Source organism: Dendropsophus ebraccatus, chromosome 11 (assembly GCF_027789765.1).
Source record: "Dendropsophus ebraccatus isolate aDenEbr1 chromosome 11, aDenEbr1.pat, whole genome shotgun sequence".
Lineage (NCBI taxonomy): Eukaryota > Metazoa > Chordata > Amphibia > Anura > Hylidae > Dendropsophus > Dendropsophus ebraccatus.
Window position 1 is genome coordinate 47,597,575 of NC_091464.1, and position 19,814 is coordinate 47,617,388.

Here is a 19,814-nt window from a genome sequence, read left to right on the forward strand (position 1 = left end):
AGGTATAGAAGAGTGAAGAGGATGATCTCTGAAGCGGATTGCTAGCAGTGGCATACTGGGGACTGTAAACTGCTGGGTCCTTAAAATGGGGCCTGTAACATGCTGGGGGGAGGGAATACTGGGGTCTATAATATGCTGGGGATCTGATACGGGGGTCCGGAATACCTAGCACCCGCACCGTTCAGGGCCCACACTACACAGTGTATGGACTTTGTCTCTGTTCACTGTGTAGCGGTTGCGACCTGTAACTGAGCTCAGCTCCTGTCTGTGCCGATCAGTGACTGATAAGCTGTCCTGAAGATAGCTCATCAGTTCATTTTGTCAGAAAACTCCTTTATTCCAGTACTCTATGGTGGCATAAGAAATGTAAAAAAAAAAAAATCTATAATTATAAATGATAAGGAGTACTTCAATCCCTCTATCGATCACAGCTGAAAAGGCACTACAAAAGGCCCTACACATTCTAAACTATCAACTAGATCTGTATTTTCAGTATCTCCACACTTTTTCTAAAACACATAATACAGTTTTTTGTTTTCTTTTTAACTAATCTTCTAACTTTGCAACTTACCTTCAAGCTGTTTGATGTCCATTGGAATTTCAAATCGGCTGATGTGATTGGAAACACCCATCCTAACTATTCCATTAGGGGTCACCTGTAATGAGTGACATAACCTTTTACTTAACCCATTGTAATTTTTATATACATACTCATCCTTATCTTTTCAGACAGCTATTTAAAACATCATTTAAAAAACCCCCGCTTTGTAGGGAATTTACTAAAATCTACGTTCTTTTAAAGGTTGTCTGTGCACAAGGTTAATTCATGAACCAGTGTAGATTTTTAAGCCAGATAGCTAAGTAATTTTGTGCAAAAATGCAGCTTACACCAATATGTGTGACTTTTACATGTCAGAAAACTGCCATAAATAGGCATAAGAAAACAGAATGTTAGAAAACTTCACTAATTTATTGAAAAGGAATAAATATTGCATTGACACTAGAATTCCAACTCTTTTGTCAGTGCTTGGTTGAGACACCTTTGGCAGCGATTACAGTCTCCAGTCTTTTTGGGTATGATGCCACAATAGGATCTGGAGATTTTCTAACATTCTTCTTTGCAGATCATCTCAAGGACTGTCAGTTTGGGTGTATAAAGGTGTTGAAGTTATGGCTCTGTCTAGGCCACTCCAGGACATTCACAGAAATGACCCTTGGCTGTGTGCTTAGGGTCATTGTCTTGTTGGAAGATGAACCTTTGACCCAATCTGAGGTCCAGATCACTCTGGATCAGGTTTTCATTAAGAATTTCTTTGTAGGGGCACTTACCATACACAAACTAGATTTAAAACCCTGTGTGCTCCTAAGGTTCAGGCCTTGGCTAACTGGCGATACCCTTTGGGGGGTAAAAACCTATATCTGTGGGGTAAAGACCTTCTGTACAGCTGCTCCTCTGCAGTGGTAGATGATGGCCTCTGTCGAGTGGGACAAATTTTTCTTTCATCCATTAATACTTTTCCTTCTTGCCTCCTACTTTTCCTCTGTCTTTGTATTTGGGTGAATGGTAGTGCCTCCATTAGGTCTTTTCTATCGCTGTATTGTTATTAGCAATACCCAGATCTCTTGAGGTTGATCCATAGCATGTTTCATTAAAAAGGCTGTAAGGTTTTACCTTCTTTTATACTTTTAATACTTCACATGTGTCTTTTTGCTTTTGTGGTACAAGTGTTACTCTTTTATGTCTTGACTAGAGATGAGCGAACCGGGTTAGGGTTCGAGTCGATCCAAACCCGAACGTTCGGTATTTGATTAGCTGGGGCTGCTTAACTTGGATAAAGCTCTAAGGTTGTCTGGAAAACATGGATACAGCCAATGACTATATCCATGTTTTCCACATAGCCTTAGGGCTTTATCCAACTTCAGCAGCCACCGCTAATCAAATTCCGAAAGTTCGGGTTCGGATCGACTCGAGCATGCTCGAGGTTCGCTCATCTCTAACCTTGACACATGACAGCGTTTACCAGTGACCTGTATTTTTTTTTTCTTTGTTTTTTAAATGAAAAAGTTAATAAGCTGAAAAACAGAGAATACCTCTGTACATTCAGCGTTACTTAAACCCTGACCAGTCTTTCTATCTGTTTCCAGGCATAAACCTTGACAAATTAGGTGCCGGAGGAGGCCATGCCTCACTATTTTTATACTTACGTTAGTTTCATATTCTTGGAGATCGCTTATTTTATAAGATTCTGGCTGTTTTGCACATTTCTGCATTAGTTCTCGCAGACTCGCCTAATGGGAAAATGACACATGTAAGGATATAGATGTTAGGAGATTTTGGATGGTGCTTTAAAAAAAACAAAAAAATTACTGTACTGTAGACAATCCAAAATACTGGTTCATAATTTGTCTGATAATTCAATTAATAGTCAGATGGGCGTGAACGTATTTCTTTTAAAATTCTTTATTTTGATTTTTAAAGAACATGTGAAACATAAGATAATGAGAAGCAGCTGTACCCCCAAATACAGATGCAAAAGGGGTCATGGGAAATGGACCAAATGAAAGAGACTGCCATAGTGGGGTTGGTTCCTTCAACTTAATTTTAATAATGGTAAAAAATATCAATTGATGGTCTTAATTATAGAGTCAGGAGGTGTGTTAAGTTCCTGGTGTATATGTACTTGCTTATGGCCTTGTTACTATCTTATTATTGCTGCTGGGTACACAGTGACCTGGGCATCCTCCTTTAGTGACATGCATAGCACCTTGTGGGGGTTGCGGGGAAAAAAACAGAGGTCCCTTAAACTCCAAACCCCAGTCTAGCCAGTGAAACACCAGTTGTAGCCACAAGTATTCACTGTCTTGTCAAAGAAAGTGTAACACTAGGAATGAAGTCTAAAGTTACTGGCTTATCTTATGTAGACCCCTAACCTTTGTAGACATAATTCCCCCTTCCCATATGTGGTTGTTATCCCACCAACCTTAAAGCAACTCTGTACCCACAATCCGACCCCCCCCCCCCCAAACCACTTGTACCTTCGGATAGCTGCTTTTAATCCCAAGATCTGTCCTTGGGTCCGTTCGGCAGGGGATGCAGTTATTTGTCCTAAAAAAACTACTTTTAAACTTGCAGCCTTGTGTCAAATTGGCGTGGCCTAAAGTATCTGTGCCAAGGCTTGCACCACCTCTCTGTCCCTCCTCCCCACCCTCTTCACCATTAGAAATGCCCCTGGGCAGGTTTTTTTCTATTCATCACTTGTCTGAAAACTGCACAGGTGCCTAACAATCTAACACATGTGCAGTGTTCTTACAGGTGATGAATAGAAGAATACCTGCCTGGAGCATTCCTAATGATGAATAGGGCGGGGAGGAGGGATGGAGGGCTGGTGCAAGTCTAATGCACAGACACACTAGGCCACGCCGATTTGACACAGGGCTGCAAGTTTAAAAGTTGTTTTTTAGGACAATAACTGCATCACCTGCTGAACGGACCCCAGGACAGATCTTGGATTAAAAGCAGCTATCCGAAGGTACAAGCGGTTTGGGGGGGGGGGGGGGATGGTGGACAACTCATAAAGCTCAAAGATTTACACTTTATTAAAACTTATGTCAGAATAGTTAAAGACAGAAATATGAGAGATTACACACAGCATTGTAAGAAAGGGAACAATCACTGCCAAATGTCACGCCTTTTGTCATCAATACCTCTGGATCGTAGACTAGAGGACTGTAGCAGCGCAATGGTTCAGGTTCTGCTCCTTTTTTCCCGCTTGCACTTTTCTTCACCCTCCTTTTCTTCTTCATCTCAGACCCTGAATGCTGACTGTAACAGATGACATATAAGCTTACACTTTCTCAGTAGGAAGTCTAGTGTATGTATTATCTCTTGATCAGATGTATGGGAATGAAACAGTAAGGCCTCATTCACATGTCCAAAAAAAATGTCCGTTATTACAGATCCACAATTACGGACAAATTTGAAGCCAATATGTTTCTATGCCTATTCTGTGCCTATTCACAAATCTGCAATTGGAGGATCTGCGAATAGGCAGTGATCTGTGTCGCAAAAAAAATAAAAAATAAAAATAAAACATGTCAAAAGACAATTGCCTTTCTCAACTAGTACAAGAACCAACAAGAGGGGACACTTCTGGACCTGATTATTATTTTTTTTTTTTTAAATATATTTTTATTTTCATTTTTCCCCCACAAACAGAAACAGAAATATACATAAGCATCATCATATCATGTCCTATAGCCACACATGCCAGGAAACAAGTGATATCTGAACAAATCGAAACAGAATATTTGTGACACCGAACAAACACATCATTAGAAACCACCCCCTCCCCCCCAGTCTCGCAGAGGACACCCCTTCACCAGTAAATGAGTCTCTAACCTACAGTATCTCGAGGTCTCTGTGGCAATTTCAGATTACCCAAGGATCCCGCCAAGTCTCCTTTTAAATACCAATCCGTATACTTAAAAGGTTTCACTACCGCCTCCCTTTCCATAGGAGTGAGGAAGACACTAATGAAAGTCTGCCATTTACCCATAAACAACTTCACTCTCTTGTCTTTCTGATGTTCCGTCTCAATTTGATCCATTTTCTGAAAAAACTTTATTTGTCCTAACACTTCAGACACAGTTGGGAGTTCGGGTTGCAGCCATTTGACTAAAAGGCAACGTTTTGCTACTAAAATATATGTGTGAGATAGGTCATAGGCCGATCTTCTGGGGATATGTGTAATACTATCTCCTTGGGGTCTAGAGATAAACTGATGTGCAATTTAGCGTCTAAGAGATTCGCAATTTCTTGCCAAAAAAGTTGAGACTTAGGACACTCTAGCAACCCATGCAATAGGTCCGTGCCCGGCAGAGCCGGACTGGGGCTGAAAAGCAGCCCTGGCACAAAACCCCCACCAGCCCCCATATATATCGTCGCCCCCCCCCCCCCCCCCACACACACACACACACCCATTTCGCCAGCTATTTCGAACAGAAGAATTTTTTGCTCTACTTGGTCACATTACTTTCTTACATATGTGAAGCCCAGAATTATCACAGAAGAAAAATAAGTGTACACTACCAATATAATCAATAATACCGCCATACACTGACCATATAGTCACCAGATACCAGGTGTACACAGATGCAGCAGACTATTACACCCTCAAGACTACAGAATAGAATACAGCAGTGATATCACATACCAGGTGTACACAGATGCAGCAGACTATTACACCCTCAAGACTACAGAATAGAATATAGCAGTGATATCAGCTACCGGGTGTACACAGATGTTGCAGAGTATTACACCCTGCAGACTATAGAAGAGTATACAGCAGTGATTAGACGCAGTCACAGGTAGAATACAGAACAATTCCAGCGGATCTGTCCGCTCTTCTGTCATTGTGCTGTTCCCCGATCAGACTCCTAAATAAATTATCCCAGACCCCTGACTAAATGGAATCTGCCTCTTACTCGCACAGTAAACACTTGCTGATATTATTATTATTATGTCACACACTATTAGTACTATTATATAGTGTGTGAGCAGCAGGACTGTCCTCAGAAGATGCAATATTAGCTGTCAGCAGGGGCAGACACAGACAGCAGAGGTTCCCTGTGCAAGGATGTGCCTGAGCCCCCCATAACCTAAGTGTCCCCCCACTCTCGCCCCTACATAAGTGATTACACTGGACTCACAGGTGACGTCTTCTCTGATCGGAGTCGCTCACTTTATTTTTTTCTTCCCCATCAGGCCCGGCCATCATGACTAATCTCCCAAGCACAATTCATCTCCCCAGAATCTGCCAGACAAAGAATTTAGGCTCCTGGCATTACCACCAACCTTACTTCTATACACAGTCCCCATGTATTGCCACACACTGTAATAGTACCCACTCTGTGCCCATATAATAGCCCTCTCTGCACCCCCATATAGTACACAAAGCCCCCTTTGTGACCTCATATAGGGTATATATATCCCCACTGTGCCCCCATATAGTGTATATATATATATATCCCAACTGTGCCCCCATATAGTGTATTTATATCCCCACTGTGCCCCCATATAGTATATGTATATCCCCACTGTACCCCCATAGAGTGTGTATATATATCCCCACTGTGCCCCCATATAGTGTATGTATATCCCCACTGTGCCCCCATATAGTGTATGTATATCCCCACTGTGCCCCCATATAGTGTATGTATATCCCCACTGTGCCCCCATATAGTGTATGTATATCCCCACTGTGCCCCCATATAGTGTATGTATATCCCCACTGTGCCCCCATATAGTGTATGTATATCCCCACTGTGCCCCCATATAGTGTATGTATATCCCCACTGTGCCCCCATATAGTGTATGTATATCCCCACTGTGCCCCCATATAGTGTATGTATATATATACCCACTGTGCCCCCATATAGTGTATGTATATCCCCACTGTGCCCCCATATAGTGTATGTATATATATCCCCACTGTGCCCCCATATAGTGTATGTATATCCCCACTGTGCCCCCATATAGTGTATGTATATCCCCACTGTGCCCCCATATAGTGTATGTATATCCCCACTGTGCCCCCATATAGTGTATATATATCCCCACTGTGCCCCCATATAGTGTATGTATATCCCCACTGTGCCCCCATATAGTGTATGTATATCCCCACTGTGCCCCCATATAGTGTATGTATATCCCCACTGTGCCCCCATATAGTGTATGTATATCCCCACTGTGCCCCCATATAGTGTATGTATATATATCCCGACTGTGCCCCCATATAGTGTATGTATATCCCGACTGTGCCCCCATATAGTGTATGTATATATATCCCCACTGTGCCCCCATATAGTGTATGTATATATATCCCCACTGTGCCACCATATAGTGTATGTATATATATCCCCACTGTGCCCCCATATAGTGTATGTATATCCCCACTGTGCCCCCATATAGTGTATATATATATCCCCACTGTGCCCCATATAGTGTATATATATATCCCCACTGTGCCCCATATAGTGTATATATATATCCCGACTGTGCCCCCATATAGTGTATGTATATATATCCCGACTGTGCCCTCATATAGTGTATATATATATATCCCCACTGTGCCCCCATATAGTGTGTATATATATATCTCCATTGTGCCCCCCTCTGCGCTCCATATAGTGTTCATATGCCCCCCTCTATGCCCCATATAGTTTTTAAATGCCCCCTTTGTGCCCCATAGTGTACTATGCCCCCTCTTTGTTAAGCCCTTGTTATGCTATCCCTCCTCTGTGCCCCGTATTTTGTACCCCCTCCATGCCCCCCAGAGAACCCCCTCTGCCCCCTAGGTACCCCAAATAGTTATTCTATCCCCCATATCTTGCTCCAATTATTACGCTGCCCCAGCAGTGCCACCACCCACAGTGCCCCCACCCGCGAAAAAAAAATAAATCTCACCTGTCACCCGTTCCTGCCGCTCCTCCACCGGCAGCGCGTGGCATCTCGCTCATCTTCCGGCGCAGGCAGCATAGTACAGGAGACTCTGCCTGGGCCGGACGTCGCAGCCTCTATCAGACGTCAGCGTCAGCGTGTGCGTCTTAAAGACACACGCACACGCTGACGTCTGATAGAGGCTGCGACGTCCGGCCCAGGCAGAGTCTCCTGTACTATGCTGCCTGCGCCGGAAGATGAGAAAGACGCGCGCTGCCGGAGGAGGAGCTGCAGGCCTGGAATGGGTGACAGGTAAGTTGTTGTTGTTTGTTTTTTTCCCCCTCCCGGCCCACCACGCAGTCTTCAGCCCGGCAGCGGCCCTCTGCAACTGATTGAGCAGCACAGCGGCAGAGGGCCACGGCGGTGCTGTTTATTTATAATGTCTTTTTTTTTTGCAGTCTGGGTGGCCCACGGACTGGTAATCCGGCCAGCCCAGCGGGCATTTGCCCGATTTGCCAGATTACCAGTCCGGGCCTGGTGCCCGGAGTAGAGCATTTCGGGCATGCTGTCAGCCTATTTGGATCCGTGGGAGTTCTAGGCAGGGAAAATCCATAAGTGGCATGGTGCATGATCTTGAAATGTGACTCACGCCATCGTTCGTTAATCACTGCCGTTCTAATCGCCGCCCAACCTTTAAGGATGGGAGCCGACAGGTCCGGCACGCCTAGTTTCCTCTCCCAATATTCAAAGAGGGACAGCGAAGTCCGATTCAGTGTTTGTGATTTAAGGTCCTGATATAGGAGGGACAGAGAATGGCATGGTTCCTCACTGTACACATATCCATCCAGCAAACTGGTACCCACCTCTCTTGTCCAATTACAGAGACGTGACCGAAGAAACACAATCACCTGCCTGTAAGGGAGAAAGTGACCGGGGCCCAGGCCTGTAGACCTCCGTAGCTCCTCAAAGGTGCATAGTTGGGGCTCACTAGAATGTAATAAGCCTGACACCCTATAAACATTAAGATTTTTCCATCTCTGAAACAATTTGTTTGTCCTCCCTTCCGGAAATTCAATATGGTCCCATAGCCCCATGTACTTACTAACCTGGAAGGACATCTGAAATAAATTCCGGCTGGTCTTCCATGCTGCAATTGTGTCCCTAAACACAACACTTTGCTTTATCTCCCTTGGCAACTTAGAGAATTTGGTGTGCAAAAGGGACACTAAAGACCACGGACGAGCCAACTGGGACTCAAGGACCACATTGGAGAAACTCCCCTTTCCCCTTAACCAGTCCAGACTGTGTCTGAATAAGCTAGCCATGTTGTACAGGCGTATGTCTGGCATGTTCATGCCCCCTTTGTCCTTTGCTAAAACCAACTTACGATAGGCAATGCGTGGTTTCCTACCTGCCCAGATAAATGTAGTAAAGGCTCTTTGTAATTTATTGACATCCAGATGTTTAAGGAGTAGCGGAATAGTTTGAAGGGGATACAGTAATTTACCAAAAGACATCATCTTTAGTAGGTGACACCGAGGTAACAATGAAATGGGCAGATTACCCCATCTCCGGAGTTCCTCTATGATTTTATGAATCAGGGGTGGGTAGTTCAGCTGATAGAGGTGACCGTCCTATGTGAATCCCTAAATACACAATGGAACGTTTGGCTACACAGACTGGTACCGGGAGTGGGCCAGCTGCAGCTAATGAGGATTCGGATAGGAACAACAGCTCACTCTTATCCACATTCACCCTGTACCCCGAGTATGCGCCAAATAACTGCAGAGATTGAAAAATAGTCGGCAAATCTTGCCGAGGATCTCCCAAAAACAATAGGAGGTCATCCGCAAATAGCGCTGCCTTTACCTCCCTATCCCCTACCCTTATGCCCTGAAACAAAGAACTGGTAGAAAAATACCTGGCTAATGGCTTGATGGCCAAATTAAAGAGCAGGGGGGAAAGGGGGCATCCTTGCCTTGTTCCCTTTTGTAAGGGAAAGGATCTGGACAGGAAGCCAGGAGTGGAAATGCGTGCTGAGGGCTCCTGATAAAGGGCCTGGATCAGATTCTGAAACGCCGCGGAAAACTGCATTCTCTGCAATATCCCCCGCAACCACCCCCAGCTCACGTTATCGAAAGCCTTCTCGGCATCCAGGGACAATATGGCTGGGGATGGGTGCGAGGAAGACCGCAGACCAATCTCATCAAGCACTGTCATCACTTTTCTAATATTTGCCACTGCTGCTCTCCCCCTCACAAATCCCGCCTGAACAGGGGAAACCAACCGAGGCAACACCAAAGATAGACGGTCTGCCATTATTTTAGTTAAAATTTTCAAGTCCGTATTTATTAAAGATATCGGGCAGTAAGACCCTGGCATCAGAGGGTCCTTACCCTGCTTAGGGAGTACCACTATATGGGCTACATTACTCTGTCCAGGAACATAGTTCCCCTCCAGGTAAGAATTATACAGGGATAGGAGAGACGGGGAGATTTCATCCGCTAAGATTTTATAGAACTCTCCTGGGAATCCGTCCGGTCCCGGGGATTTCATGTTTTTAAGGTGAGAGATTACACCTGCACTTTTTAGGATATACCACTGTAAATCCATAGCCATTAATATGGAGTTGGGTCACCCCTTTGCAATCACAACAGTTTCTCCTCTTTTAGGAAGCCGTATTAAAAATGATGATACATTTAGAACTATGTTGCATTGAGTTTGTCTTTCTACAATATCCTCTTTACCTTTTACCAGTAATGGTCTTAGCTTTATTTCCTGGAGCCATTTTATGACCTAGAATATATAAACATAAAAGTTAATATTGAATATATACTAGGATTTTAATATGCTTATAGGATAAACATATACATATACATTGCATTTAACACTGCATTATCCCACCAAAACCATGATTAGATACCTGCGAAATAAAAAAGGAAATGCTTTTTCATATATTTTTGGTGATAAAATAGTTGTGTAACCAGCTTTATTCTTCACACATCAGAACAATCTGTACACAGTCCTTATATTATATTACTATCATGAGACCTTTGTGTCCCCCTCTCAGTAAATGTTTCTCCTAAGTGCCCGTTACCCAGTACTGAGTCCCACTTAGATCCCATACTCAATAATGGGGCCCCTACCTAATGGTGCCTCTGTATAGTGCCCCTGTGCTGCAAAGATGCCCTTTATTGTGTCCCCTGCTAAGTAAAGATGCTTCTTATTGTGGGCCAGCAAATAACGCTAATTCCAATCATGAACTCCAAACTTGTGTCTTCAGGACTGCAAGCAATAAGACACTGGGACGGGAGGTCAATGCATCATGCCAGCCTGTACAGGGATCCTGTCCAATTGTCCTATAAGCTGCAGGCCTGAAATGGTCTGTAGCCTATGAGGGTAAATGGTAAAGTGGGGAGCCACTGAATGTGGTGACCACTCAGAAACCTGTGGCTTGTGCCCCTAGTGACCAGTGCTAGCGATGTCCCTGGGATACACCAAACATAGCTATAAAGAGGTTCATTTGAGCAGATGTATGCCCCTTCTTTGCTTGAGCAGAGGAGACTAGCGTGGACCAGGGTATGAGCACATGGTGGCACCGTGGCAGCAGAGAGCCCTGTGTCAGATCTCTTTGCTGCTCCACAACGCATAAACCACCCAAGTGGCCGTAGGAGCTACTGTGGTGCAGTATCTACATATCCTGGTAACTTGTTGGTATGTCTATGGACTTGTTCATTAATTTTAAAGTTATATACATTTTGGTATTGGCCCTTTAACATTACACTCCCACTTGTATGCTCGCCCCTGCATAGTGGGGCGTAGCAGTGCTGGGGCCAAGGAAAATATAGCCCCCTTCTCCTTGACACTATTTATGATTCTTTTTTTTAATGAAAATAAAAACACAAATACAAGTACCAAAGGTAAGTTCTGAATGCTTTTACTGACACCTATTCAGGGTTGCTGCTGGTTCGGCAGGAGGTGACAGATTTGGTTTAATAAAAAGATATTCATATATCAACAGTTTATTGTGCCCTTTAGCATTTGTTGGCTTGGTATGGTTGGTTCGGGCACCAGATTTATTCCATTTATTCCCCTCCCTCCCCCTGGACATGGCCATATCTCTGCAGCGGGACTGAGACCGTGCACAGGAAGTGCAGGAGCCGGTATGTATGCCGGGTCCTGTTAAAGGGTGGAGTGGGTTTGGAGGGGTTGACTGATTCCCTTTAATGTAATGTTTTTTTTAATATCAATTAGGGTCTGAGTGTACAGACATTGCACAATAATGAGTGAGCAGGGAGAGAAACAGTCTGCTATGTGTCTCTCTTCTTGCTCCATGCCATTTAAACCAGGATGGTTCCATGGATTTACATTATGAATCCACCCTTGAAGCATGGCACAGATCCAGGAGAGAACAGGAAAGATGATACAACATTCTAAATGTGGCTTGAAAAGTTATCACTGAAATCGGGTAATAATGTACTTCATTATCACCCAGAAGCAATGGTGAAGCTACCATAAAAGCAGACCATGCAACTACTACAGGGCCAGGCCTGGACTGCTATCTGGCCCCTTTTCATACAGTTTTATGCTATAGGGCTCTGTCTCCTAGGCAGGGGGGTAGCTAGGATTTATGCTGTTCTCCGTGGCTCATTTTGCTGCACTGTATTAATTCACACATCACTAACACCTGCAATAGAGTAGAAGGGTATAGAGATATATAAATATTAATAATATAATATTCATGGCCTGAAGCTCTTTGGAATTAAGATTTTTTGCAGTAGGTTTTGGTGACAGGTTTTGTTACGATGGAAATGAATATATGAAATGTGGTGATTCTTTAATTTACCATTCCTCAGCGCACATTGGTTTGATGCATGACTCACACTTAAAGTGTTCCAACAATGGAATGTGAAATCTGTCAATAAAGGTCAACCTAGCTTGTAACAATGGATTACTTTCTACAACAGGAAAGTATTTTAATGGATGACATGAACAATCCTATAGCCATTCAATATTGTAGCATTTGTCCCATAGAAGACTGTACACTGCCATGTGAATCATCTCTCATGCATGTGGCTCAAACTCCATAAGGCCCATGTACATAAAAAAAGAACATTAATTGCTAAATAAAAGAACTCATATGACTGTTAAATTTGTCATTGAATCTTCTGTGATCCCCATGACTGCTGACAGTGCTATATATATAGATATGTGCAGCAGAAAAATTGCTCCTTTGCTGTTAATACAATCTGCATGATTGAGAGAACCTAGTTTTAATGTTCTTGTTGTAATAATCCCAATTGTTCAGAGTCCTGAGTGACAGCTCTAGTATCTTCTGATTAGACGTTAGCAATGTCACTCTTAGGGCCACCTTCAGGCCACTTACAGCTGTGTCACTTGGGTCATGTAAAGTAGATTTTCAATCATGCAACCTGCATGGCTGCCGCCTGATATCATGAAAAACATATAGTTAAAAAAAGGTGTCAGCTCACCTCTGAAAAGTCTTTCACCTGTAGATGCCTTGAATGAGAAGAAGGGTGCACGGATGTTCCAACGGTAGCCAGCCGTAATGGTAATTTTTGTGGTTTGTTGATCCCATACATACCATGATTAAGCGCATACTGTGTGAAACGCATTGGTGACGGGTCTCCCCACTGGGAGATGAAGTTTTTAATGTAATTCAATAAAGGATCGTTTTATACAGTTACTTTTGGAGTGCTGGATATCCTCACTATTTTCTGGATTCAGTGTTTTCTGCCACCAGATGTTTACACTGTTCTCCCTGTCCTCCATATATTACAGTCAGCGACTCAGACTGCCTTTAATAAAAATTACTCTTTTTAATGGGGTATTCCATATTCACAAGGTTTTTGATACAAGGCTGGAAGCAAGGTAATCAGCCAATTAGCGAATAGCTGGGACACTGCGACAAGGTTTGCCTCAAAAACAGGGGGAAAAAATGTTGACCAGCAGAGGAATGGAAGGCACTGAAACAGCAGCTATGTGGCATCAAGGTAAATGAGTATGACTTCATTTTTATTTATTTTTTTTTTTTTTACCTGGAAGGCCCCTTTAAAGTGACTCTGTACCCACAATCTGTCCCCGCCAAACCACTTGTACCTTCAGATAGCTGCTTATAATCCAAGATCTGTCCTGGGGTACGTTCGGCAGGTCATACAGTTATTGTCCTAAAAAAAACAACTTTTAAACTGGCAGCCCCATGCCCAAAGGACGGAGCTTAGATCGTGTATGCATTAGGCTGGCACAACCTCTCCATCCCTCCTCCCCCACCCTCATCATTAGGAATGCTCCAGGCAGATTGCTTCCTATTCATCAGCTGTGTGAATACTGAACATGGACTAGATCGTTAAGGCACCTGTGAAATGTTCAGACAGGAGGAAATGTTCCAGTGGAATTCCTAATGATAAAGCGGGTGGGGAGGAGGGACGGAGAGTGGTGCAAATTTAGGGCACAGATACTCCCGTAGGGCATGGGGCTGCAAGTTTAAAAGTTGTTTTTTAGGACAATAACTGCATCACCTGCCGGACAGATCTTGGATTAAAAGCGGCTATCCGAAGGTACAAGTGGTTTGGGGGGGGGGGGGCTTATACAACTCAGGGAACTGAAGGATACTATTTCTTGTTGAAGTAACCCATTATGCATATAGCACTTTACTTTCAGGCAATGCTCCATGGGTGGTAAGTATGCAAATTATCTCTCCTCAAAAGGACAAAATGCCTCATATTGGCCAAACCAGATTGTCCCCCAAAGGATAAATACATCTGTGGAGAACTATTTAGGGGTTCTTGCCCCTTGCTAGTACAGAGCAGGATATAGATTGAGAAGGTACCTAGCGCTGCACAGAGAGACATACACACTCTAATGGACTTCATACGGGCAGATTTATGATGTAAGCTGCCCACAGCAACCAATCACAGCTCCTCTTTTATTTTACCAGAGCTGAAAGCGGAGCTGCGATTGGTTGCTGTGGGCAGTATACATCAGTCTATATTTTACACCAGTAATGGCTAACCTTGACTCTCCAGCTGTTGCAAAACTACAATTCCCATCATGCCTGAACAACCAAAGATATGATTTTGGCTACCCAGGCAGGGCCGGATTAAGGAGGGGACACCAGGGGCACGTGCCCCGGGGCCCCCACCACAGGGGGGCCTCCACCAGCCTGAACCCGGAAGCAGGTTTCCGGGTTCAGACTGGTTTATCTATAGCAGGGTTTCTCAACGTGCGGAACGCGTACCCCGGGGGGTACACGCCGCAGGTTGAGGGGGTACGCAGGGAGGTGGGGGCGGGAATAAACTTTTTCCTTGGGTCTCGCCGTGACTGGACCAATCACCACGCCAGTCCTCTCCTTCCTTCTCCTCCTGGTGAGGCTGCTGGGGGAAGGATGGAGTCACAGGACACTGAGCAACAGCTGCAGGTCCTTGCACGCTCTTCCCCCACATGGTTAGACAGAGAAGAGATGATGCGGCGGCAGGCTGATGTTCGTGCAGGTGGCAGCAGCGAGGGGGTCGCGGTGCGCGGGGCTCCTGAAGCATTGGGTTGTGGACCGGGAGATGGGGCGCCTCCCCTCGTGTTCACCAGCTGTCGTCGCCGCTTCTCCTCTCTTCCTGCGCGGGTCATGCTGGGGAATAGCGTGCTGGGGAAGAGCGTGTACCGGACGCTGCTGCTGCTGCTTTGTGTCACGCCTCTCAGCATCCCAGAGAAGAGGCGGCAGCAGCCGGTGGGCGTAGGGGCCCCATCTCCCGGTCCACAATACACTGCTGCAGGTAGCCCCGTGCACCACAACCTTCTCGCTGATGTGGTTCCCTATCCGGGAGATGGTCAGATCCCTCCCCCCCCCTCTCTCTGCCCCCTCCACCTTCTCTCTGCCATTACCTCCTCTCTGCCCCCTCCACCTCCTTTCTGCCCCCTCCACCTCCTCTCTGCCCCCATCACCTCCTCTCTGCCATCACCTCCTCTCTGCTCTCTCCACCTCCTTTCTGCCCCCTCCACCTCCGCTCTGCCATTACCTCCTCTCTGCCCCCTCCACCTTCTCTCTGCCATCACCTCCTCTCTGCCCCCTCCACCTCCTCTGCTCTCTCCACCTCCTTTCTGCCCCCTCCACCTCCTCTCTGCTCTCTCCACCTCCTTTCTGCCCCCTCCACCTCCGCTCTGCCATTACCTCCTCTCTGCCCCCTCCACCTTCTCTCTGCCATCACCTTCTCTCTGCCCCCTCCACCTTTTCTCTGCCATCACCTTCTCTCTGCCCCCTCCACCTTCTCTCTGCCCCCTCCACCTTCTCTCTGCCCTCTCTACCTCCTCTCTGCCCCCTTCCACCTCCTTTCTGCCCTCTCTACCTCCTCTCTGCCCCCTTCCACCTCCTCTCTGCCCCTTCCACATCCTTTCAACCCCCTCCACCTCCTCTTCCCCATTCTCCACTCCCCCCTCACCTCTCTTCCTCTCCCCCCTCACCTCCTCTCTTCCTCTCCCCCCTTACCTCCCCTCTCTCCCTTATCACCTCTTTTCCTCCTCCTCTCTCCCCTCTTTACCTCCCCTCTCTTCACCCTCACCCCTCTCTCCCCCATGACCTCATCTATCCCTCTCTCCTCCTCTCCCTTCCTCTCACCTCTCTTGTGTTCTCTCTACCATCACCTCCTATTTCACTCTTCCCCCTCCCCCTCCCCCTCTCTTGTCCTCTCCCAATCACCTCCTCTTTCCCTCCTCTCCCCCCTCACCCCCTTAACCTCTCTTCTCTTCTTCTCCCCCTTTACATCCTCTCTCCCCCTCATCCCCTTTACCTCCTCCCTCTTCCTCTCCCCTTTACCTCCTCTCTCCTCCTTTCCCCTATTACCTTCTTTTTCCTACCCCCTTCTTTACCTCCTCTCTCTTCCTTTCCCCCCCTCTTTCCTTCTGTGCCCCCTCTGACCTCACTCTGCAGTGCCGTGCTTGAACGTGATTTTTTCTGTGACTCAGAGGCTAGAGAAGAGAGGAAGACCCGCTCCATGCCCAGATTAGGTGAGTATGACTTTTTTTTTTTGTGTTTGAGTGGGGGGAGTGGAATGGTGGGCTTTGCTATGGGGCATAGGGGGGCAGTATTATGGGGGCACAGCAGGGCAGGGGGCATTTACTATGGGAACATAGCAGGTGAGAGCTGAAAATTTGTGGAGCCTAAAATGTTTGTCTGGCAGGTTCCGTAGAGATGAATTGTAGCTGCAAGAAATCATCATGGTGGTCCGGGCCAGAGGAAGATAAAAAGGAAAGTGATGCTTCAGACCAAAAAAGACGTCCCCTGTGAGTCACTGAATGATGTTTTTTGTGGGGTTTTTTTGTAGGTAGGGGTATATTATTTGGTAGGGGTGCCCCAAGGTAAAAAAAAAAAGGTTTGGCAATACTGCTCTAAGCCATAATACACCCACTGCTTCTTCCTAGCAAAATACCCCCCCCCCCCCCCCCCCCCCCCCCCGATGCACAGGCTGAGTAAGGGTCCATATACAGAGATTATCTGACAGATTATTTGCCAAAGGTTTGAAGCCAAAGCCAGGAATGGCAAATCTCAGGCTTTCCTTTATGACCTGATCTCTGTTTATAGTCTGTTCCTGGCTTTGGCTTTAATCTTTGGCAGATAATCTGTCAGATAATATTTCTGTGTAAATGGACCCTTAGGGTCTTATTACAAGGGCCGATAATGGCCCGATAATGGCCCGATCAATAATGTAAATGAGTGCTAATTTGCTAGATTGGCACTCATTTACTGAGCCTATAAGAGTCCATTTACACAAAAAGATTATCTGACAGATTATCTGCCAAAGATTTGAAGCCAAAGCCAGGAATGGATTTGAAAAGAGGAGAAATTTCAGGCTTTCCTTTTAGTACCTGATCTCTGTTTATAGTTTGTTCCTGGCTTTGGCTTCAAATCTTTGGTAGATAATCTGTCAGATAATCTTTCTGTGTAAATGGACCCTTATACAGCTTGATAATCGTTTAGCAAGGGCTGGATTTTACACAGCCTTTAAGTACTCTGTGGGTGCTCTTTCCTGCTTCAGCTAGTGTATATGGTTAGAAACTGCAGATGGGACCTAGACTAGCAAGTCTAGATTCAGCCTGCGGTTCAAAACTGCATATGCTAGCTGTAGTGGCTAAGGGCCCTTTTATATGGAGCCATTATCTGCTGATTTTGGCAGATATCGCTCTGTGTAATAAAGACAACAATCAGCCAAGGAACTGATGTCTTTCAATGTGTTCAAAATTCATTGGCCACCGGCCGTGCATCGCTACATGTAATAGTGATGTGCGACCGCTGGCTGATGTCTGTGCAGCAAGATAATCAAGTCTTATAATAGGCTCTGTAAGAGAGCGCCAATCTAGCAGAATGACGCCACTTACCAAGGATATCAGGCTGTGTAATATGGCCCTAATGCACACAGAAAGTGCTATGTTCTCACATAGAGTTATTAACACAAACACAATGTGTGAACACACACTTATACTCAGGCCTTTCAGCTCCTGTCTCTAAGCTTGGCATCTTCCTCCAGTGACCATCACATGCAGAACAGAGGAGGATGCTGAGCCATATAGCCAGGAGCGAGGAGGGCTAGGTGCTAAGCCCCCTACAGTAAGCAATCATTTTTATAGATCGCTGTATACTTTATCTTTTAGGAAAGCCGGTGGGGGGCCATGTCATTACAAATCCTCATTGCCCATTGTAAGTTCATTGTTACAGATGTGGTTCTCCTTTTTATACATTATGGACATTCTGATAGTATCTATAGCATTATTAATTATATGTAATATAGTTTGCAGCTAAGTCGTTATAACAACAAAGGTATGTTGTATATGAAACCACATTCACACTGAACAATACAATCTGCAGCCCTGATCACTTGTAGTATTAGCACACAGAGATCATATACACACACAGAGAACATATACACAATGTTTCTTTTGAGCGCCCATGATCAGCTTTGTCCTTACCTGAATCTTTCAGCAGATTACGGCAGTTTCTGGCTCTGTAGAGATCAGTGTGAATTGTCCCTATGAATCCAGCGCTTTCCCTGCCATTACTGTGCCCGGAGTAGCTGTAATGATGAGTTCCACCACTAGGTGGCTCACTAGAACTATAAACACAATCGTTGTCTTAGCAACAGACTTAGATGAATGGGATGACGCTATGCTAGGATGTTTGGGGTCAAGTGTGACATCACGATTAGCGTCATATTGCTGAGCTGGGACAGCCGATGTCGCAGTTTAGCTTGATTTGCATGATGGTGAGAGACAAGTCTCAGGGAGATTCCTTTATGAGTATAGCTGCAAAATATAAAGGAGCACAGAGGGAAGACTGGTGCAGGGTCTGATGATGTCACAGGTAAGTGAGGGGCTACATCCCCAGGACCTGGGAGGTGGGATCAGATCAGTCATTTATGGCAAAGTGTCAATACTATGGCGGTGTATTTTTAGGTGAATAATCTGATTTTTCTCCTATTTTAAATCTACTTATGAACCAGTATTCAACGGGCAATTTTTTTTTTTTTTTTAATCTGTCTTGAGTATTCACCCAAAAATTTGCATAATCCGGGATTTGCGTCCAGTCATTTTTAAGAGTCGCACAAAGCGGTTCAGGCCTACATCTGGTCAATGCTTGTGGAATTGTTTTTGCAAATATTCTGTTTACAAATTTATGAAATGTTTGTTGAATTGTATTTTTTTTTTTTACTCAGCCCCAAAAAATACTAAGACGAATACTCGAATGTAGAAAACTTGAATGTTTTAGACTCGATAGTAAATGTTCTTCTATATGTTAAGTTCTATACCAAAAATTTCTAAAATTAAAAATACCTTTTAAGAATGTGTGTGTATGTATATATATAATAGAGAGAGAGAGAGAGAGATATAATCTCCACACAATAGTATTATAAACTGAGTGTATGGAGGGCCTTAAAGGGGTTATCCAGTGTGGGGGCATTTTTTTGGGGGGGGACCGGGTGTCTGACGCCGCCCAAGACGCTACGTCTCAGGGCCGCTTAGCCACTTAGTGAAGAAGGCTGGATCCGTTTGAAGTCCGCTCAGATCCCGCCTCCTTCACTGAGTGGCTGAGCGGCCCTGAGACGTAGCGTCTCGGGCAGCGTCAGACACCAGGAAGCGTCCGGGAACCGGAGCGCCGTGATGAGTGACCCGCCGCTGGAACCCCCCCAGAAAGTGCCCCCATGCTGGAGCACCCCTTTAATTGCTGGAATCGGAGGGTAGCTGGATTCCACCACTTTAACCCTTTAGACGAGGGGTAAAGAACCTTGGCTCTCCAGCTGTTGCAAAACTACAACTCCCATCATGCCCAGACAGCTGAAGCTAGCTTTGGGTGTCCAAGCATGATGGGAGTTATAGT

General features: G+C 45.3%; 1 protein-coding gene across 2 annotated transcripts in view; it reads right to left on the bottom strand.

Moving 5' to 3' along the window:
- LOC138768017 (uncharacterized) overlaps window positions 1-18,781 on the bottom strand; it is a 43,667-nt gene extending 24,886 nt beyond the window's left edge. Inside the window, exons 1-5 of one of the 2 annotated variants that reach the window (XM_069945996.1) lie at window positions 18,410-18,781; window positions 10,186-10,234; window positions 3,706-3,823; window positions 2,206-2,289; window positions 572-656 (exon numbers count right to left, since the gene is read on the bottom strand). In XM_069945996.1, coding sequence (XP_069802097.1) covers window positions 572-656; window positions 2,206-2,289; window positions 3,706-3,823; window positions 10,186-10,226 — 328 coding nt within the window. In that variant the 5' untranslated portion in view covers window positions 10,227-10,234; window positions 18,410-18,781. Of the gene's footprint in view, window positions 1-571; window positions 657-2,205; window positions 2,290-3,705; window positions 3,824-10,185; window positions 10,235-12,930; window positions 13,086-18,409 lie in introns of those variants that run through there. The other variant, XM_069945997.1, reaches the window with a different exon arrangement.
- Window positions 18,782-19,814: the final 1,033 nt, after the last annotated feature.